This window comes from Podarcis liolepis (genome assembly GCF_965112155.1).
Source record: "Podarcis liolepis genome assembly, chromosome: 7".
NCBI lineage: Eukaryota > Metazoa > Chordata > Lepidosauria > Squamata > Lacertidae > Podarcis > Podarcis liolepis.
In genome coordinates, this window is record NC_139561.1 from 87,020,151 (window position 1) to 87,041,947 (window position 21,797).

The window sequence follows — 21,797 nt, forward strand, 5'->3', positions numbered from 1 at the left end:
AGAGCGCAACCCACAGCGGCATGTCTGCACACGCGCAGGTTGCAATTCGCTGCTTCTGCGCATGACGTCATTTTGCGCTTCTGCGCATGTGTGAGCGGCAAAACCCAGAAGTAACCCTTTCCGGTACTTCCGGGTCGCCGCAGGACATAACCTGAAAGAACGTAACATGAAGCGGACGTAACATGAGGTATGACTTGTATATAAAATAATAATAACATTAAATAACGAGTAGATCAGTCCTTCTCCCAGGCTTCCTACTTTCCTGGCATCAAATACTGATTGTCTCGCCTTTTCCTGCCCAGCCAACTCAAGGAAGCTGAGAGCCGCAATTTGGAACTGGAAGCTCAGATCAAACGCCTGGAGGAGCAGATCGAAGGGATGAGGCCGATGGCCGAGGAAGGCAAGTTTCACCGGAGCCCCTTCCCGCCTCCTGCCTGCAGCCCCACTCCCAGCTTGCGTTCCTGGCAGACTCCGCCCTGCGCTGCGACCCCTTCAGCTTTCTGACCACTCCCTTCGGTTCCAGCTCTTTCACCCCCTTCCCTTCCACGGTTTGGAAGAAGCGCGTGCCTCAATGCCAGTGCTGCGTCCAGAAGCAAGCCGGGGAGCTCAGCCCCAGCTGCACACATAGACTGAGAGCTTTGGACTACAACTCCCATCATCCGCAGCCAGCATGGCCAACAGTCGGGGATGGTGGGAGTCGCAGTTCGAAACGTCTGGAGGGAACCGGATTGGTAAAGGCTGGCAGTTGAAAGGAAGTGTGTGCGCGAGAATTACTTTTTTCACACCACGCGTCCAAAGCACTGTGGTACCACTTTAAACCGTCATGACTTCCCCCAGAGGATTCTGGGAGCTGTGGCTTGTTCAGGGTGCTGCTAGACCTGTCGTTTTTACGTTTGATTACGTATTTTGTGGTTTTTATATTTTTATTTTGTTCTGTGAACTGCCTTGAGACCTCTGGGCTATAGGGCAGTATATAAATTCTAATAATAATAATAATAATAATAATAATAATAATAATAATAATAATAATAATAGACCTACAGTGGATGCTTGGGTTGCGGACATGATCCATGCGGGATGCATGTTTGCAACCCGCAGTGTTCGCAACCCACAGTGGCGCGTCTGTGCACACATGGGTTGTGATTCGACGCTTCTGCGCATGTGCAAAGTGCTTCTGCGCATGCACGACCTCCGAAACCCGGAAGTAACCCGTTCCAGTACTTCCGGGATTCGGAGCGTCCTGAAAAAACACAACCTGAAGCTTCTGTAAGCCAAGGTATGACTGTGCTTTCCTCAAGAGCTACGATTTCCAGAGTAGTTTATCCATCTATCCCTCTTCACAGGGAACCCTGAGAACTGTAGTTTTTTTTGGGGGGGGGGGATAGGGAGGTTTCCGAATAACACTCTGCAACCTGAACCACCTACAGTGGTGCCTCGCAAGACGAAAAGAATCCGTTCTGTGATTCTCTTCGTCTAGCGGTTTTTTCGTCTTTCAAAGCAAGCCCATTGACGGATTAGCAGATTAGCGCTATTAGCGGCTTTTGGCGGCTTATCTGCTGATCGGATCAGCTGATAAGCGGCTTAGCGGCTTAGAAAAAAGGGGGGGGGAGGAAAAAAAACCAGCAGGAACTCGCAAGGCATTGTCGTCTTGCAAAGCAAGCCCATAGGAAATTCGTTTTGCGAAGCACCTCCAAAACGGAAAACTCTTTCGTCTAGCGGGTTTTCCGTCTTGCGAGGCATTCGTCTTGCGGGGCACAAGTGTACAGGATTCTTTTGTAGGAAGCCGTGACTTTATAAAGTGGTCTCTTGGCTCTTTGGGTGTATGGTGCGTACTTAGAGCAGACAGACCCCTTGGCCAACTTAAGCCCACTGATTCTGAGGCTATGTGCACATGAGTTGCTTAAAACACAGTGGGGCCACCCCCCGCCCCCTGCCTTTCCAGGGAGGAGCCGCATTTCCAGAGAGACGACTGGGCTGTCTTTGCCCGATGTTCATCGCCAGATTCACCAGCAGGCTGAATGCTTGGATCTCTAGGCCCAGCAGCCCGCTGACTGGGTTTGGGAGGGAGCCTCCACCTGCTCTCCGGCCCCATCTAGCAGTAGCCTAGAATGGAAGGGGAACCATGACCTTCCCTGAAGGTTCTCTATCATTGACACTCTGAGCCCTGTTCCTTTTGCTCCCCTTCCGGGTGCTGGGTGGGTGCTCTAACTCTTGAAAATTCTCCCTCGCTGGCTCCCGCTCCACCCTGCCTCTCGCCCATCAGAGGGGCAGGTGCGTGACTGGTCAGTTTGAGCTCTGTCAATGGCTACCAGCATAATAATAATAATAATAATAATAATAATAATAATAATAATAATTTATTATTTATCCCCCGCCCATCTGGCTGGGTTTACCCAGCCACTCTGGGCAGCTTCCAACAGAATATTAAAATACAATAACCTATTAAACATTAAAAGCTTCCCTAAACAGGGCTGCCTTCAGATGTCTTCTAAAAGTCTGGTAGTTGTTTATCTCTTTGACATCTGGTGGGAGGGCGTTCCACACGGCGGGCGCCAACACCGAGAAGGCCCTCTGTTTGGTTCCCTGTAACTTGGCTCCTCGCAGTGAAGGAACCGCCAGAAGGCCCTGGACCTCAGTGTCCAGGCAGAACGATGGGGGTGGAGACGCTCCTTCAGGTATCCAGGCATACCCTCCAAGTCTCAAAACCAGGACACACACCTTTCCGTCTGTGTTCCTGCAGAAGTGACATGCAAGACCACGGAGCCCCAAATACACTATTTTTCTCGGAGCTGTGCTCTTGCACAATGGCACGGCACCCCAAAATATGTTTGGGGGGCACACCATGCGAGATTGCGGCCCTGAGAAAAGCAGAAGGGCTGGGCGCAAATTCACGTGAGGTCACGGCACCAGAAATGGCCACTGTGCTCTTGCTGGGGCAGGGAATGAAATGTGCCGGTTTTTCTGGGGCACTTGCGGGGTCTGTTCTATGCTCTGCCTCTGCTGTTGTGTCTCAAGTGGGAAAGAGTTGTTCATGCACTCAAGTTACAGATAGGTAGCCGTGTTGGTCTGCCATAGTCAAAATAAAAAAATTCCTTCCAGTAGCACCTTAAAGACCAACTAAGTTAGTTCTTGGTATGAGCTTTCGTGTGCATGCACACTGTGTATCTGAAGAAGTGTGCATGCACACGAAAGCTCATACCAAGAACTAACTTAGGTGGTCTTTAAGGTGCTACTGGAAGGAATTTTTTATCATGCACTCAAGTCCTGCTTGGGGCAACTGGTTGGCCAGTTTAAGAACAGGGTGTTGAACCAAATGGAGACTTCGTTGTCCTGGTGTATCAAGCCCCTTCCTAGGTGCTTATATGTGCTTCAGGTCCGTACACAGAGCTGTCTTAGGCATATCCGGCGCCGTGGTGCAAAGATCCCTCCAGCGCTCCACCCTGTTTCCCAGAGTTGTCAACCTTTCCCCAAGCCTCTGCAAGGATTGCTCTCCTACCGCAGAGGCTTGGGAGGCAAGCTGCATGCCCGTAAGCCATATAGTTGACGGGGCGCAGCTGGCGGGCATGCAAGAGGCAAAGGGGAGGCCGCCGGCAAAGCTGCGCAGCTCCCCCACTCGCTGGGGCGCCCCTAAGAGGCCGGCGCCCTGGTGCAATGCACCACTAAGCCCTATGGGAAAGACGGCTCTGTCTGTACATGAGTGTGCTGGTTCTGTGGGTTACCCGAGAGGCGAGGTCCAAGTCCGGTCCGTGGTCAAAGGTGCAATGTGGAGGCAGTCCGTAGTAGCTGAAGCTGGGTGCAGGGCAGGGAGCCGGGTGAAGTCAGGAACAGGCTTGCAAGCAGGGAGCCAGGGCGGGTCAGGAGCTCAGGCAGGAAAGCAGGACAGGGTTCACGCAGGAACTAGCAACCAACAACGTTGCTCCCGCAACTTGGGACTGGGGCTGGCCGGCTTTTATCTGCCCCGAGGCATAGGGCGGCCCCGATCCTCTGGTGACTCGCCTCTCCTGGCCTGGAGGCGAGCACTCCTCCTGCGGGAACTTAGTTCCCTCCACCTCTCTGCCCTGAGCCTCTGCAGCTCAGGAGAGACTGGAGGGTTACCGGACCCAGAGGCAACCTCAGCTTCCCTTGACGGGGCTGAGAGTGGAGCACCTGCAGGCAATGGGTCCTCCATCAGCTCAGGAGCCAGAGCAGACTCAGCTGATGCCTGCACCTGAGGATCCAGCACAGGTGAGGACCCTTCAGGCTCATGCCCCAGCCCTGGCTCAGCTAGTTCTGGAGGTGGGGAATCCTGTGCAGGCTGGGATCCCTCAGGTTCAGCATCCGGGTCCGAATCCCAGGCCATCACAGTGAGCCACATGAGAGCTGTCAGTTGCCAAGGGTCGAGTGAGAAGCCTGCTGGCCTTTGTGCACCAAGGGAAGCTTAGCATGCGATGTGCGGCGCATGGCAACGGGCCGCTTCTTTTGCCCAGCATGCCTGCCGGCTTGTTCCCGCATGCCTTGTAGGCTAGTCTCTTTCTCTGTACATTGCCCTCCCCTTCCCCACCAACACCCCGTCCCCCCACAAAGGAAACTCGGCCCCACGTTTCTCTTTTCCTTCCAGCTGCTCTGGGCTGGAGCCCCCGCTGGCCCCCCAACCACACCCACCCTTTCTTGTGCCGCGTGGAGCGCCTGGCAAATGTAAGCCTGACTCTGCAGGTTGCCGTACCTCATGGAGGAGGTGGGGGAGGGAAAGGGGTGTGTGTGTCCCGTCCCCCCTCGCCCCACAAGCTTAGGCTCCCTTCTGGGTGAGGAGGGGAGATGACGCTTTCTAGTCTGCCCAATATTGGGGTCCTCTGACTCTGGGGCTCTGTGGGTTCTGCATCAACCTTCTGCGCACCCCAAGTTCTGCACCCAGAATGTATTTTGCATTTTATTTTTGGAAGGGGGGGTGGGTGCAGCTTATTCACATTCTCTTATGCAACTTTTGTGCTTCAAATATTAGACTTCCTGGTTCGTTGCGTTTTTTCTTGAAAAGGCGATAGATGGGAAAGGTTTCATTCCAAGAAGACTAGAAACTTGGTTCCACAAAGACAAGGGGCAGTGGCTGTCACAAGCCACAGCCCAAATGGCAGCTGGGGGGTGTGGGGGTTTCTGGCTGGGTGTGCACAGAGAAAGCAAGCAGTTGTGCTTTGATCTGGTCTCTCCCCCCAACCCACCTACTCGCCGCTGCCCCCCAATTGCCTGGCACTCTGCCCCGCTGACATCTGCTTTCTCTTTCCAGCAAGGCGGCACCATGGCATCTCGGCTTTGTGAATACCCGCTTGTGGTACCTCTGTACCGGCACTTGCTGCTCTTTTCTAGGGTACGTCGGCTGCCATCATCGCGCATGTGCGAACACACCGACCTCTCTCTCTCTCCCCCTCTTCTCTGCTCACCTGAAGCCAGTGCTTGCTTGGCCTGAGAGCGGCCTTCCGCTCCCCGCTCTTCTGGTATCGTGTTCTTTTACACCCCCCCCGACTGACGGAAAGCCATCGAGGGCAAAAACACCCCTGTGCAGAGACGGGGCAACATAGCCCAATTGGAAGGTGGTTGGGGCAGAGCACTGATTGCAGAAGAGGCATTAAAATACCCCAAAAATCTCCTTCCCTACAGGTCTTCTTGGGGGCCGAGCTTGGCAGTGGTGGCCCTCTTGGTTGTCCCTATGCCCTCAGAGGCTTGGGGGTGGGGTGGGCCTTCTCTGTGGTGGCCCCTAAAGTGTGGAAGCTTAGGGAGGATGCTCTCGCACCTTGGCCTTTGATAGCTGAGGTGTATATTTTTAGCACCTACTTAATTTTGGGGATTGGAAGTCGTTTTGAACTGTTTTTAATGAAGCGTTTTAATTGGGTAACCCCCCCCCCCGGGACCTCGGGGTGAAATAAATAAATTTAACGGCAATAAAAGCTGCCATTTATTTAATAGCCTTTCTTGTGGCACATGGTTTTGGAATAAAAAGGCGCCAACGGGCCTGTCCGCTTAGGCTGAAGTGTTTCCCTGTTTTCTTACGCCTAAAAGTCAGGACGAAGTTCCAGCTTGCCAAGAACCAGAGCACACCGTCTCGTTTTGCCGCCCCCAACAAACCCTCCCTTACTGGAGTCACACAGCCTTGGCTTCTGGCGGTATTGTGCAAGAGGTCCCAGAAGTCTCCGTACAATTTCGCGGGGCTCTCGCAAGATCTTGCCAGAACCCAGGAGCCACTGCAACCACTTCTCTGGCGGTAGGAGACACACCTGGAGAATGCTCCTTGGATTCTGTCGCCTGTGGCAGCTGCCTCGGCCTGCCTCCTGGACGGGCCGGCCCAGAACTGTCTGCTCCAGTTCTCTCCAGCCATTTTGTCCTCTTGAGCCCATTGTAGGTAACCTTGTGGGAGGCTGGCTGCTCCGTCTCTCCCTGAGTGCCAGTTCTTCACAGTTTGTTCTCCGCCAGCCTCTGCTGAGCACAACCAAGGACCAATCCACTCCTGAAGAAATCTAGTGTGCCAGGGAGAAAGGCACTAACCTACTTCAACAGGCTAGCTTTCCATGGGCAGGAACCTTTTAATTTTAGGGCAGAATACTCAGTTGTGAGGACACCTGGCCTTGCAGTGGTATACCCAGGCATGGCTTGTGTGAGAGTAGGAGTGATTGAGCACAGAGAAAGCAGGATCCCTCGTACCTACGGGACCACCTCTCCCAGTATGCCCCACGGAGAGCCTCAAGGTCCATAAATAGCAACACCCTAGTGGTCCCGGCCCCTAAGGAGGTTAGATTAGCTTCAACCAGAGCCAGGGCCTTTTCAACACTGGCCCCGGCCTGGTGGAACGCTCTGCCTCATGAGACCAGGGCCCTGCAGGATCTGATCTCTTTCCGCAGGGCCTGTAAGACAGAGTTGTTCCGCCTGGCCTTCGGCTTGGAGCCCATTTGATTCCCTCCTTCTCTTTCTTTTTTCTTTTCCTTCTCCTGCGATGAGGCTACATTTTAATATTTTAATGTTTCAATATTTTAATGTTGTATTTTAATTTTGTTTTTAAGTTGTATTCATTCAACTTGTTTTTGTTATTGCTTGTAAGCTGCCCTGAGCCCGGCCTTGGCTGGGAAGGGCGGGGTATAAATAAAAATTATTACTATTATTATTATACCTGAAAGCAAACCTTCCCAGGGGTTTAGGGTGCCTCCCAAGTTTTATTTCAAATAAGTGCCCTTCGGCTGAGGTTTCTGGGAAGGCAGGGCCTTTTTGGAGTGGCCCCGTCTGCCCAGAAACTCAGCCCATTATTACAACAAGCAAGATGACTTACGGTCCCTTGTGGTTCCAGCAGCAGGGATCCGCTGGGTCTCAAACCCACTGGCTCCCCCTTCTCCCCCAAACCCAAGGGCTTCCTTCTCTCCTTCTTCTGTCTTGACCAGCCTGTTTTCCCTTCCCAGGTACATAGGCCCTGCATCGTCAAGGTGGGTTACCTGCTCTTATGCACTGGCAGATTTGCCCTGGACGCCTCTCCTCGGAGCCTGGTGGAGGTGGCATGAAGGCCACCGGCGAGGGGGGAGACCCTTGTGCCCAACAGCTGCTGCTCAGTCCGCTCTGCCCTTGCCAGGCGCCTGGGACAACCTCCTTTATCACTTGCGAGCTGCCCCCAGAAGGGAGATTAGGGCCCAGAGGGCTGAAAGTCCCTTTCTCCTTGTGCCCTGGCAAGGAAGAGGACCCTTTGCGATCCAGATGCTGCCTGAACCAATGGCCGAGCCCTCACCACTCCCTGGGGCCTTGCCTCCCTACACTCTGAGCCCTGCCTCTGAACTTGCCTCGCTTTGCGGAGACAGCACTGGTCTCCCCAGCTCACATCACTTTTAGCAGCCGGGGAGGAATTTCCTAAAGGGCCACAAGCGGCCGAAGAGAACCCTGCAGAGATCCCCAAGACCTCTCGACTCCCAACTCCTTCCCACTTTTTATCTTCCGGCTGCTCTGCCTCGAACAGCAAAATTTGGGAGCTGCTGTAGGATCCAGCAATCCCAGCATCCTCAGTTGAACCCCTTAAATTCCTGTAGGGGAAGGAGCCCAGGGGTCCTGTCTCCCAGCCCTTCTAGTCAGCCCCCCATCTCTGACTCCCCGGTCTCTGATTCTGACGTGACTGTTTCCAAGAGGTGAAGGCTGGGGGGATTCCTTCGTGGCAAGTGTCTTCCTGGGGACGCAGCTTCCACTTACCCCTTGGTGACGCTCCCCCCTCGGATCACGGCTGCCGCCCCAATGACCCATGGCTGCTTTGCACCGGCTCCCACCCACCCCCTTGGGAGTTTGGCGCAAGGGAAGTCGGCGGAGGGGCGGCTGATGGAAGAGGACTGGACTTGGATTCCGGTTTTGCTTGGAGGATGCTCTGCTATCGGCAGAATCTGCGCAAGCAGATGTTGTACGCCGTGCTTCCGAGCCACGCTTCGCACTTGGGATTGGCTGGACTAAAACTAGGACGGTCCTCTGGGTAGCTGCCCCAAGGCCCAGGCGGGACTGCAAAGACTGCAAAACTAGGCATGTCTCAAGTTCGCTTGATGGGAAGCGCCACCGGCAACAAAAATGACTTATACCTGCACTTCTTCACTTCTGGCACCTGGGGGCAGCACCAAGCCTTTCTTGCTCCACACTGCCGCACATACACAAGGTTGTTGGTAATTTATTTGGGATTGTGGTGTTTAGCTGTAAATCTTATTTCCCCCTCCAGCAGGTGGCGGACCTCTGTTCCCTGCCTCTTCCAAAAGGTGTGCGCGCACTCGTCTCTTAACGAAGGGAGGCGCACAGGAGAACGTTTAGCTTGAAGTGGGGGGGGGGGACTGTGCTAGTTTTAAGGTTTTGCACTATGCTCTCCTCTTGGTCCCTGGTCACCTTCCTTTCTCCCCATATTTATTATTCCGTCTCCCCCCCCCCCTGTTCCCTCCCTTGTGTAATATTATGGTACACTGGGGCTGGATGCATGAGAACACTGTACATTTGTGACAACGTGTGTTAAGGTTGTTGCTGCTCCCTCTTCAGAGATGAAATAAAATTGGATTCTTCCGTAGCCTTTTGCTGCACTGCAATGTAGGAATTTTGCAACTAAGGGCCAAGACGAAACACGGGAGGGGAAGGAACTGGGGCAGGTGGCAAGACACACTCACGGCACCATCACAAGCAACTCCACGCTTTCACACATGACAAGGAAAACGACGCTGTCTCACGCACTGATTTTTGCAGAACAGAGCTCTCTCTCTGTTTCCTTAGCGCACCCACCGTGGTGGGGTTGTTTACTGGCACCAGAATTTATGCTCCACAAGCTTCCGTTCCTCCTCCTCCTCCCCCCTCGAGCCCCCCACCCCACCCCCAAACCCCTCAACATTTAGCAGGGGAGGCTGTGGTGTGAAAACTGTCTCTTTAGTATAAATAGGAGTTCACGATTCTATAATTTAAACACTCTTCAGACACAACAGTAACAAACGTTTAGAGAGCAGGTAGTAAAGTGACGAAGGCACAGGGGGGGCGTCATCGTCGCAGTTTCCGGGCGTGTTCTTCTGCGGACTTTGGGGAGGGTTGGGGGGTCTCGGCTGCCAGACACCAGCTGGCAGGCAAAGGCCGCAGGACCGGGAGGGGAGGGAGGCAGACAAGAGTGCGAGGGCAACATGCATTTGGGAGGTGGGGGGGGGGGAGAGCAAAAGTAATACTGTCCGCCAAGGTCTCTGCGAAGGATCCAAGCAGACCTGGGGGGGGGGGGCGAGGCAGAGTCCCTCCTCTGCTCCCCACTTTCCTCTGACCAGGCTGGGATGAAGCGGGTGTGAAGACTGTGTGAAGTGGCTCGGCACCCAGTATGGCTTTTTTTCCTGGGGGAGGGCAGCCAGTCCCGTGGTGGTCAGTCCTCTGAGAGAGGGTTTTTTTTTCACCCACCCACCCGTCCCAGTTGGTTTCTCTGGCAGCTGGGCCGCGTTTTGCAAAGATGCAGAGCTGACAATGGGTTCACAGTGAGCATAGCGTGACGTACAAGACGGGTCCCCTTGCCAGGCTGGCGTCCGTCCGCCTTCGAGCCTTTGCCGGGCAGCAGATGGGCGGTCCCCAAGGTGAAGACTCGTGGCGAACGCGGGTGGTTGGGCTCGAAGCGGGCAGAGTCTCCTGGATGCGTCTCGAATGCTAAGGGCCCAACCCCAGGATGTGTGCAGGTATTACCAACGAGAGCGTGGGTGCCTCTGGGCATGCGCAGGTGGCCACCGGAAAATGACAGCCGGCTCCCCTGGGATCCCAGGGAGGTTCCTACCGCCCTCTTGTGTTAGAAACCAGGCATGGCAGGCAGGCCGCCCTGCCTTCAGAGCAACTCAAGTCAAGCCCTGCTCCTGCCCAGGCTTGCCTCCGTCAGAAACGCTATAAAACAAGAGCTGCTTTTGAATCCACTGGGCAGCGCCAGGCCTCAACCAATTCTACTGGTGAGTTTGGAGACCGTTACAGGCACAAATCCTGGCCCCCCATGACCACGATAAACAGGCAAACTGGTAGGACATGGGATGCTTCTGCAGAAACCAGCATCCTTTATCCTGGCCCTTGCTGGAAGCTCAGATGCGCAGGGCGAGGAGCTGCAAACGGAATACTCCTCCCCACAAAGAAAACTGCTCCTAGTGCATGTAGCCCAGGGCTTCCCTCTAAGCCTGTTGATGCTAAAGCAAAAGCAGCGAGAGGGAGAAGTCCAGGGACCCTCTTGGAAGTTTGCGGGAAGTTTTCAGCCCAGGTTATTGGGAATTTTTTCCCCAGCACCCCCTCCCCAAACTGCACCCTCCCAGGTGTTTTGGGCTACAACTCCCCACGGCTGCGCACCATGGGAGTTGTAGTCCCAAACGCCCGGAGGGTGCCGGGTTGGCGAAGGCTGCTCTGCCTGTACTCCAGGGTGTAAGATAAACCGCACAAGCGTGGCACTGTGTACATAAATGCAGGTGTGGTAAAGAGAGGCTCAAAGCTGCCCCTAATTGTACTTTTAACGTTTATGAAGCAATAAAATAAATAGAACACACTTGCAGAAAACTGGCTCTCTGCGTGTGTCTCTTAAGACTGCCCTCAATCGCCAAAGGATCAAAGGATGTTAGGAATATTTTAAATGGCCGCATACTGGATGAAACACGTGGATTTCTTTGAATCTCTTTTGGAGCAGCTGTTTTCCACGACAGGAGGGGTTGTAGCTGGCACTAAGCCCTACTTCGAGTAGACCCACTTAAATTACCCAGCCTTACTTAGGCCCACTTATTCCAATGGGTCTACTCTGCGTAGGGCCTAGCATCAGGTGCAACCCAGAATCCTCAAGCAGATCAAAGCCTGGCCCAGAATAGACACATATTCCTATAATTTAGAATACAGATAAGCGGTTGAAATGTCTAGAGATAAGCTCTACTGGGATCCAGGCCATGTCCCAACAAAGACCTACCACGGCATCCCCAGGGCTCTCTTAAGGCTCTGCAAAAGGTTATGCACCAGAACGGCTGCCCAACCTGAATTTCTGCCCATGCTGCTCTTTGCTTCAGCCCTCGACTCTTGTCTCTGGCCAAGAGGCTTGGGGAGAAAGGAAAGCAGACAGCTTTCTCTGCCGGCAGCAGCCGACGACATCACAGAATTGGCTCCACCTAAAATATTTGCCCTCTCCTACTAAGCCACATCCACAGTAGGAAAACTGCCGAGCCCAAGCAACTATCTACTGGGAAAGATGAACTTCCAGTTACTGAACGGATAATTCTGCTTCCGTATCCTGTTCTCTTAAACATCTTCCACTAGTGCCCAAATTTATTCTTCTGAAAACAAGATGGCAGCTGCTCTTCCTGTTAATGCAACCCTTCAAAGTCGAGGGTTTGAGACTCTGGGCTTCCGAGCGGCTGAAACATCCCATCGATTTCCTTGCGCCTGCCTGAGTTTGGCAGCTCGTGCTCGACATTAGGAGGGCTGGCTATTTTAAATGTGCATTGACAGACTGGGCGCACATATGTCGATCAAACTAGGGTGGGGAAAGCCATGTGGTACAAACAGGCCCGAGCAGTTGAGGGCAGAGCGCATCTCGCTGGCCCAGAGACGAGATCGAATCCAGAGGCAGATCCGTGGAGGAGAGAAAGAGCTGAGAAACCGAGCCGCCCGTCAGCTCAGTTCAGAGGAAAAGGTCTGTTTTGCTTCTGAAAGGACCACAGGAGGTCGTGAGGATGGGCAGCTGTCTAGGCCCCAAGGCTGGGACACGGGACGTTGGCAAGAGGACCCGGGCAGTATCTCGCTGGATCTCAAACACCTGGCAACGTGTGTCTGTGGACCAGTAGGTTACACTGGGAGGAGGAGGAGGAGAAGGAGGGAAAGTTGGGGAGATACACCTGCTGTTAAAGACTAAAAAGACCCTGATGGCGGAGGGGAGGGTCCCGGGTCCCACAAGAAACTGGGACACGTTGTGCAAAACACACATAAATTTAAAACGAAGAGATGAAGAGGTGGGGAGGTGTTCTTCCTTCGGGACTGGGCCGTCCTCCCCCTGTGCAAAAGGGATTCCTTCCGCTTTCTCCGAGGAGCCGGGTTAGGGCGGGTGAAGATCGCAGACGGGTCCTATCCAGTCCAGAGCAGCAGGGCAGCTGGAAGGCAGTGAGGAATCCCCGCCTGGGAGACGAGGGGCAAGGGGGCAAGGTGGGGTGGAGGCAGCTCAGTTCACCCTTGTGCAAAATCTGCCCCGGCAGCAGCCTGTGCTAAGATCTTAGCTTTAAATATGGTTCATATTAATACTTTTTTTTTCTTTAAATAGCTGAGAAGAAGTGCAAAGGGTCCTGTGCTACATAGGTCTCAATATATTAACTCTGTTAGTCTCTCTCTCTCTCTTTTTCCATACAGTTAAGTGTCACAGGCGAAGGAGGAAGGGGATAACCTGTACATACTCAGAAGCTGCTGGAGAGGCGGAGAGCTTCGCCATCTTGGCCAAGGGGCCTTGGCAGGGCAAAGAGTCACAGACACCTGTGAGGAGGAGGTCAGCCAAAGGAGGGGGGGCGCCGCCCGGTTATACCACCGTGCCGCTGGGAGAGCCGCCGTTCTGGGAGTTCAGGGTCTGAAAAGGAAACAGGGTGGGGGAGAGAAGAGTTTTAAGCGCCAAGAAGAAAAATAGCAGGTCAGGAAGGGCTGCTGGGTTCCTTGTCCCTGAGATGCTACTTTTCTAAGTGCAGGGCGGTTTGGAACTTTTAGTAAAAATAAAAATAAATCTCCAAGCGGTTTATTTAAAAGAACGTGGGATTAAAACTAAAGCCATTTAATACATGCCTTCTGAAAGGTAAATAAGGTAAAGGTAAAGGGACTCCTGACCATTAGGTCCAGTCGTGACCAACTCTGGGGTTGCGGCGCTCATCTCGCTTTACTGGCCGAGGGAGCCGGCGTACACCTTCTGGATCATGTGGCCAGCATGACTAAGCCGCTTCTGGCGAACCAGAGCAGCGCACGGAAACGCCGTTTACCTTCCCGCCGGAGCGGTATCTATTTATCTACTTGCACTTTGACGTGCTTTCAAACTGCTAGGTTGGCAGGAGCAGGGACCGAGCAACGGGAGCTCACCCCGTCGCGGGGATTCAAACCGCCGACCTTCTGATCGGCAAGTCCTCGGCTCTGTGGTTAATATATATTTTATACTATATTATTATATTATATTATATTATATTATATTATATTATATTATATTATATTATATTATATTAATTATATTATATTATATTGGTAAATACATATATATATTTAACTAATTATTACAGAAAAAATGAGCGAAGAAAAGGAAAAGAAGGTTTAAGAATTGAGTATCAGGGCTCCTGAAAGCTTGGGTAAGAATGCATGTCTTTAAGACAGGGGCCCTCTAAATACTCCCACACACAGCATGGCCAGGGATCAGGGATGATGGGAGTTGTAGTCCAACAACGTCTGCAGAGCTGCAGGTTCCCCACACCTGCTTCCAGGGGAGTTTAAATCAGGTTACTGTCCCTGCCTCTCGGGCCACCTGGGGAGGGTGTTTCAAAGGGCCACCACTGACAGGGCCACCTCTGCGTTGTCCCCAAGAAGCAAGCCAGGTCTCCTTGGCAGCTCTTAAGCTTTGCTGCTGCCTTATGCCTGGACTGGTCCTTTGCTTTCCCAGCTGGAGAAAGCAGGCTCCTGCCTGTCTGCCCACTCAGAATTAAAGTCAGGAGGGAACGAAGGAGAGGCAGGCAAGCAGGCAGGTATCAGCCGCTGCCCTGAAGGCCCAGCGCTGGGTTTTCTCCAACTAGACTGGAGCAAACAGTACTGGGAAATGGTAGCATCTGTTGGGAGGGTGGGAGTGAGGAGTTGTGCGGTAGGCCAGAAGCACTGAGAGAATTGCTACAGGAAGCTGTTTAATGGCCGGCTGGGATTTGCTCCCCAGTGAAATCGGGGGAGAAGAGACCCTCTCACTTGCCCTCCCGGATCTTGGCCTCTTAACTCCACCCAAAGCTGTTTCACAGCAGTGCCACTCCTCTTTTTGTGTGTTGCAGTGCTTAAAAGAGTTTCTGGCCAGGACCCAAATCAGACAGGGGCTTCACACTGGGCGACCCCGGGGGCCGGCCACTATCTCTTAAGCCCAACCCACCTCACATGGTTGTTGTGAGGACAAAAACGAGGCAGGGTGGGGAAGAGAGCCACGTACGCTGCCTTCCGCTCCTTGGAGGAAAAGGCGGAATATAAAAGTAATAGACAAAAAAAGGAGACCACCTCATCTCTCTCGATGGTGTTCTGAGAGCACGCAATGCAGCTCCCGCCTGGCTTGTTCTCCTCGGCCTCCACTAAGCTGATCTTCCGTCTCTGTGCCTGGGCTTCAACAAATAATGAAGCATTCGGCCGGTTTGGTGGATAGATTTTGCTTCATCACTGATGAAGCATTTCACCACTGCAGTGTTTGGGGCCAGGGCTGGGCAGGGCTCCCCCAACCCACTCTCTTTCCTCCTAGCCTGTGGTTTGGCTTAATGGCCTGCGCCATCGGAGGCGCCACGCCGCACGAGCAGCAACGCCCTGCTCCCGTTCTGGACTTGCGGCTCTGGGGGATAAACCAAGGCGGATTCGCGGGATACCGCCTGGGTTGCTGGACTCAGAGACTTCCTTTGCAACTGATGCGAAAGGAAGGATGAAGGAACCAAGAGGAAACGGTCACAGGGAAGAACAACACTGGGATGAAGAGTCCTGCGAGCTCGCAAGATCCCTGCGGATCAAGCTAATGGAAGCCAAGCTGACATTCTGCTGGGAACATTGCATTATTCCAGGGTGGTCTAACATGCAGTCGTGAGTAACTGAAGCTCTGGGCTTTAGGAAGGCGGCATGAGGGCTCTGACAGGGTCCTAGAGCCCTCCACCCTGCTTCCCAAAGCCTAGTTCAGCGGTTCTCAACCTGTGGGTCCCCAGATGTTGTTGGACTACAACTCCCTTCATCCCTGAGCTCTGGCCTTGCTAGCTAGGGGTGATGGGAGTTGCAGTTCAACATCATCTGGGGAGCCACAGGATGAAAGGATGGCCTAATTGGTGCTTTTCCAGCTTTGGGAAGGAAGTGGGAGGGCTCTAGGACCCTGCCACAGCCTCGTTCCTCTTTCCCAAAGCCCAGTGCCATGCTTAGCAGAAAGAAGGCAGCACGAAGGCTGTGGGTCCCGTCTCTCCACACCCCCAAATTTTGGCCTCTCCTCCGCATGCGACAAAGCAGTGAGCAGCCCACAGGTTCCATGTTGAAGTACTCTTGTGGCCCCCTTGGTATGAAAAGTTGGCCTGCCCTGCTCTAGATCTGTCCCACTCGCTGTTACCTCCTCCTGGTTGGTGACCAGCAGTTCTCCAGGGTCCCAGGCCAGAGCCTTTCCCAGCAGATACTGCCAGGACTGAACCAACATGAAATAAGTTGGAGTTCTTGTTATTAAATATATCAAGAAAAAAGCACACCAAGAACTCTGGGTCAATATAAATTTCAATAGTGGGAGTGGTCAATCTGACTATGGACTAACATGAACTTATCTCGACTCATAAACTTTTATCTTTAACACTGTAACGGATTATTGTGTTACACATATCCTTATGAGTTTGAAATCTCTTATTTGAGTTTGTAATCCTTGTCAGAATACATACTTTTGAATGGATTAGTTTTTGTTATAATTGACTATTGATTTGCAAAGAGGGACCACTCCCACTATTGAAATTTATACTGGCCAGAGTTCTTGGTGTGCGTTTTTTCTTTGCCAGGACTGAACCAGCCTGCTGGTCGCATGCCCTACCGTGAGCCACGCCCCTTTCCCAGGAGTGCTTCCCCCTAGATCAAAAACGGCCACTTCCCAGGGCAACCCAAGCTTTGAAGCCCTCCTGCCAGCATCAAGGGGCTGCCCCACTCACCGCCTTCCCCGGCCTGGCCCACGTGCAGATGAGGCCCTCCTGGCAGGCGGTGATGATGCAGTCCTCCAGGAAGAGCAGCACCGTCAGCCGCTCGTGGGCAATCTTCTTGCAGACGAGGGGCTCCAGGAGGGGCACTTCGTTGATGCGGGGGCACAGCGCCGTGCCCAGGACCTTGGCCGTGTCCAGCTTGCTCCGGGGCACCACGTTGAGCTTGTCGTTGCTCTTGCTGATGTTGCCCAGGCTGTGGTAGCGCTTGTGCTCCTTCTCGGCGTTCTTGTCCTTCCGCTCCTGCAGGGTGAGCGTGGCGAACTTCCCGATGCTGAAGGGCACCGCGCCGTCGGCCACGTGGCTCTTGGCGGCGCTGGTGACGGCTGGGTGCGGCAGGCTGTTGGAGCGGGACAGCGAGCGGGGAAGGGCCCCCCCGCCAGCCTCGGCCGCCAGGTTGCTCCCACCGCTCCCCGAGGGGGGGATGCCGGTGCTGAAGGTGTTGGTGAGCGTTCGGGCCCGGGAGAGCGGGTGGTGGGGGTACAGGACGTCCTCCGTCAGGTCCCAAAGGCAGAACTGGGTGTCCTGGCCGGCAGACCCAAACCGGTAAGTCACCGTCGGGGTGCTTTTGGTGCTGTGCTTAGAGAGGTGGGACAACGTGCTGCTGGTCCGCACCCTGCAGAAATTGGCAGAGTCCTGGATGTCCTCGTCGCTGCCGCTGAACTCGCCGCTCTCGTCGTCCTCCGTGCTGGTGGTGAAGGGGTCAAAGGCCACCGCGTTGACCCACGACTTGTGGCCGTGGCCCCTGGCGATGACCCGGCCCTCGGCAAAGGACCAGACCGTCACCAGGTCGTCCTCGCCGCCCGTCACGATGTAGCGCCCGTCGGGGCTCCAGCAGACGCACAGCAGCCCCCCAAAATAGCTCTTCATCATCCCCTGCAGGAGCATGGAATCGAAGTGGAAGACGCGGAGGCAGCCGTCTTGGCTGACGCAGGCCAGGTAGCGGCCGTCGGGCGAGAAGGCAAACTCGTTCAGCGCTCCTTCGCCCACCGCCCACTTCAGCAGCGGGTTGCGGGCGCTCTTGCTCTTGCAGGCGTAGACCGTGAAGCCCTCGCCCTGCTTGAGGAGGGTGTACTGGGGCGAGGCGGAGCCGCAGGGGTGCTCCACGTTGTACAGGTACAGGTGGCCACTGGCGTGGGAAGCCAGGAAGAGGCTCTCCGTCTCGGGGATCCACTTCACAAAGGTGACCTTTGTCTTGTCAATCAGCCTCTGTCGGGTGGGAGTGGAGGAAAGGAGAAAGGTGAGGTGAGGTGGGCCCATGGAGTTCCACCAGCCATTCAGTGTAGCCCTCCCTGCTTGAACTTGCTGGGAACAGGCCCACAAATGTGCACCACACTCTCACTATAAAATATTTAACAGGAACGAGTCTCTTAACTGCCCTTACTGATCTCTAGGCAGAGATCATCAGCGCAGGCCAGGGAGAGTCAACAAGAGCTACCGCTGCAACCCCCAGCTCTGAACAGCACATTCAGAACTAGCCTTGGGCCAAACTCCTGTGCCAACTTTGGCTTGAAGTACTTCTTTTTCCAAGGCATCGTTTCTGCGGCACAGCTCTACGGTTACAAACTGGCAGCATTTCCCAGCTGCCGTTCTGAAAAATCTCTCAGGGCGACTTAAGAATACAATCGACAAGCAGTCACATTAAACCACACTTTGATTGTTTAAGCCAACTAAAACTTGTAGCCCTACACGTTTATAAGCAATTAACGACAGCAATTAAGGGAAGAGCGACATTTAAACAGAGGCCCTAACCCAAGCCCATTGACCTGGGAGGAATGAAATAAGAGGCTCCAATTGATCTGTATCGACTCTGAGTCGCTGCGTCTGCAGAACACTTTGGACTCACCTCCTCGTTGAAGAGCTTACTAGTATCCTTCTTGATGAGATCCAAGTACTGCACTTGCCCAGCCGAAAAGCCAACCAGCAGCGAGATGCTTTCGGAAGCAGCTGTGAACTGGTTGAAGTCGTGGCAAGTGGGCTGCGTCCCCTTATAGATCCGCTTGTCAATGGGCTTCTTCAGGTCGATAGACTGGAAAGCCAACAAAAATAGAATGGGGGTGGGAAGTTAGACTGCAGGAATCAAGCACTGGGACGGAATCTGACATGGAAGCAAGTGATGGCAAAGCCACCTGCCGACACTTCCTTCACTTTGCATAAGAGAAAAACAGGGAGTGCCTACAGCTGTGTGTGGAGCACAGAAATGGCCTCAGAGCACACAGCCATCTATGGAGACAGGCACCAACCCCACATTTCTTGGCCTTTCAGCAACTGCCGTTCTCCGCCCATTTCGTATCGGCTACCTGCATCAACTTTGCAAGCAAGGCTATGGAAGTCACTCGCCCCACACTGACCACTTTGTGGTCTAACAGCTGCTGGTGGGAAGGAGCCTTTATTAAGCTCTCCTGCCTGGTTACGCTGAAGCGATTCTCAGTTGCCACAGGAGACCACAGCTCCAAGTTAAGCAACAGCATCCTTTTGTCATTTTGCATTAGCGTTCCTGCTTTCCCTGGCCATCGGGACCGGCAAATACCTCTGCAAGCAACCGATTCTCCCTCTTGCGAAGAACCGAATCCACACTCCTCCGGCTTCTGAGATCAGCCACCGACCAGCCGAAACTTACCAACCCCTGGCCATTTCTGAGCCCTGTTCTCCTGCCACTGTAGCCTCCTCTTCCACATCACCCCAATGCCTTCCCACCTGCTTCTGCCCATCTCCCGGCAACCTGGCTGCTCCTTCCCTCCCCGCACCCTCAGTTGCCCTTTCAACATCCTCCTCCTTGCACGCCCTTCCCTCGGCTTGGCTACAAAACACAGGCACAGAACACCCCAATACTGGGACAGCTCTGCCGGTAGAGGCTCTCAACCCCAGAGCTGTGGGTTCGAGTCCCGAAAGATCCTTGCAGGGCAAGTGGTTGGACTAAAAGACCCTCCTGGTTGCTACAACAACTCTCAAACTGTCTCCATCTTTTCTGGTCCTACCCCCCCACCAACCACACCCTAAACCTCCCTCTTCTGCATACCTGCGCACCCCCACTTCCTCCCGCTCCTCACCTGCGCTAGCCCCACCCCACCCATCGCCCCCCACCCTCTGACCTCCCCCCACCCCACCCAAGCTCGGCGGGCGCTCACCCTGCGTCCCCGCCCCGGCGCGCCCCCGGAGCCCGAGTAGAAGTACAGCTCTCGGCCCAGGTTGAAGCAGACGCGGCTGCGCTCGGCGGCCAGGCCCCCCGGGTCCCCCTCCCCGCACGGGTCGCCTCCTCCTCCGCCCCCCGAGGCCGGGCTGAGGCGCACCAGCGAGAGGCGCACGGGGGGCAGCGAGGGGGCGGGCGGCGCGGGGGCTCCGACGGGGACCCCGGAGGGCGGCGGGGGCGGCTGCGGCGGGGCGGCGTTGGCCGAGGCGGGGGCGGCGGGCGGGGCGGGCCTGGCGCGGGGCTCGGGGGCCCCCAGCAGCCGGTAGGAGCCCTCTCGGGTGCGGAACTGGCTCTTGATCTCGTGCGGCGGCTGCGGCGGGGACGGGCCTCCGTCGGGGACCGGCGCCGCCGCCGCGGCTGGGGCCGGGGGAGCCAGCGCCGCCGCCATCTTCCCGCCGGGCCGCGGCCGCCGCCTCTTCCCCCTCCTGCCTGCCTGCCTGCCGGAAGTCGCGACCCGCGGCTCACCTCGCCGCGCCCGGAAGCTGCGCCGCGGCGCCTTGGCAACGCCGGAGGGGGGCGGCCGGAAGGGAGGTTGCTGGGCGACGGGGGAGCCCCGCCTCGCTGGAACGACGGCGGCCTGGAGCGGGGGCGGGGCTTGGGGGAGAGGGCGAGGCCCTTAGCAACCGAGGGAGGATGCGGGCCTTAGCAACGGGGCCTGCGCTTAGCAACGGGGCCTCTGCCTCGGGAGCAGAGGATGGAGGGAAGTGGGAAACCTCAGGGTGGCAACGCAAGGGCCTTCTCTGCAGTGGCTCCCCATCTGGGCAATGCTCTCCCCAGGGAGGTTCACCTGGTGCCTTCCATTGCAGTTTTACCTCGGGTTACATACACTTCAGGTTGCATACGCTTCAGGTTACAGACTCCGCTAACCCAGAAATAGAGTTTCAGGTTAAGAACTTTGCTTCAGGATGAGAACAGAAATCGTGCTGTGGCGGCAGCAGGAGGCCCCATTACCTGAATTGGTGCTTCAGGTTAAGAACGGACCTCTGGAATGAATTAAGTTCTTAACCCGAGGGACCACTGTATACACTTTTAGGCGCCAGGCAAAAACATTCCTTTTTAACCAGGCGTTTGATCTGATTTATATACAATGCCCTTTAAAAATGTGGTTTTTTAAGGCTGGGGTGGGGTTATTGGGATGCTTCTTTTATTTTGATTATATAATTTGTGGTTTTGTGAACCACCCTGAGACCTCCGGGTATAGGGCAGTATAAAAATTCAATTTAATTCAATTTTAAAAATTCCTTCCAGTAGCACCTTAGAGACCAACTAAGTTTGTTACTGGTATGAGACAAATTTAGCTGGTCTCTAAGGTGCTACTGGAAGAATTTTTTTTATTTTGTTTCGACTATGGCAGACCAACACGGCTACCTACCTGTCAATAAAAAAATTTTGACAGCACCAGGCTTTTCTAAGCCATCTCCTTCCTCCTCCTCCTCCTCCTCTCAGCCCCACCCAAAAAACCAACCATATTTACTACCTCCAAGGCACATGAAGTTCAAGGCAATTTACATATAGCATCAGCTGTGTTTACCCAACTAACAGATTATCTTTTTTTTATAATTAAGAACTACACCACCCCACTTTACGCAAGCAAGATAAAAAAAAATTCCAGTACAGACAGAAAAGCAGTTGAGACCCGAGATTCTTTATTTAGAAATCTAATCCACTTTATTCTTATTTTTCTGGTTCCTTTCCCAGTTAACCCCTTTCCCCCCAATCTTCTTTTCCTGAATCATCAGCTGTCTGCTTTCTCCTCTTGCTCCACAACGGGGTCCGACAGCTCCTCTGCTGGGCTGGGAGAGTTTGCAGCCAGAGCAGCGGAAGGGGCAGGAGGTGGTGCCCCACCGTCTGCGGCCGGCTCCTCTTCCTCGAGGGAGAGGGTGGCTTGCTTGGCTGTGGGTGGTTTGCTTGAGGATCCCTCATCTGAGCTGCCGCTGCTGCTGCTACTACTGCTGCTACTGCTGCTGCTGCTGCTACTACTGCTGCTGCTGGCTGCTCCTTCCTTGCTCTGCAGCTCCTGGGGAAGAGACCAAGAAACCACCATCAGTATGCAGAAGAGCCAAGCTCTGCCTGGCTCCTCTCAGAACTCGAAAGGCAGAGAAGCTCAACATCACTTGTGTCAAAGACTGCGGTCTTCGGAAATTAATCCGGCTTTCAAGTGAATGCCTGCCTGAACCAGATACAGTTTCGGCGGCTTGCGCTGCGTCTATAATCCTCTT

The 21,797-nt window shown here is 54.4% G+C and overlaps 3 protein-coding genes across 14 annotated transcripts in view; 1 reads left to right on the plus strand and 2 right to left on the minus strand.

Moving 5' to 3' along the window:
• Positions 1 to 9,028, plus strand: part of DMPK (DM1 protein kinase) — a 53,973-nt gene extending 44,945 nt beyond the window's left edge. For 2 of the 10 annotated variants that reach the window (XM_083515858.1, XM_083515859.1), the window contains exons 12-15: positions 303 to 400; positions 4,598 to 4,674; positions 5,258 to 5,338; positions 7,413 to 9,028. In XM_083515858.1, the coding sequence (XP_083371984.1) occupies positions 303 to 400; positions 4,598 to 4,674; positions 5,258 to 5,338; positions 7,413 to 7,511 (355 nt within the window). In that variant the 3' untranslated portion in view covers positions 7,512 to 9,028. Of the gene's footprint in view, positions 1 to 302; positions 405 to 4,597; positions 4,675 to 4,978; positions 5,012 to 5,257; positions 5,339 to 7,412 lie in introns of all 10 variants that reach the window. The other 8 variants (XM_083515854.1, XM_083515856.1, XM_083515861.1 and 5 more) reach the window with 5 other exon arrangements.
• A 334-nt stretch (positions 9,029 to 9,362) lies between these two features.
• On the minus strand, positions 9,363 to 19,968 carry DMWD (DM1 locus, WD repeat containing). Its single transcript, XM_083515878.1, has 4 exons — positions 19,517 to 19,968; positions 18,235 to 18,417; positions 16,344 to 17,597; positions 9,363 to 13,039 (listed from the first exon to the last, which is right to left on the minus strand). Exons 1-4 carry the CDS (start codon positions 19,964 to 19,966, stop codon positions 12,992 to 12,994), a joined length of 1,935 nt encoding a protein of 644 aa, XP_083372004.1. The 5' UTR covers positions 19,967 to 19,968; the 3' UTR covers positions 9,363 to 12,991.
• Positions 19,969 to 21,202: 1,234 nt separating this feature from the next.
• SYMPK (symplekin scaffold protein) overlaps positions 21,203 to 21,797 on the minus strand; it is a 30,331-nt gene continuing 29,736 nt past the window's right edge. For all 3 annotated transcript variants that reach the window (XM_083515719.1, XM_083515720.1, XM_083515721.1), the window contains exon 27: positions 21,203 to 21,595. In XM_083515719.1, coding sequence (XP_083371845.1) covers positions 21,314 to 21,595 — 282 coding nt within the window. In that variant the 3' untranslated portion in view covers positions 21,203 to 21,313. The remainder of the gene's footprint in view (positions 21,596 to 21,797) is intronic.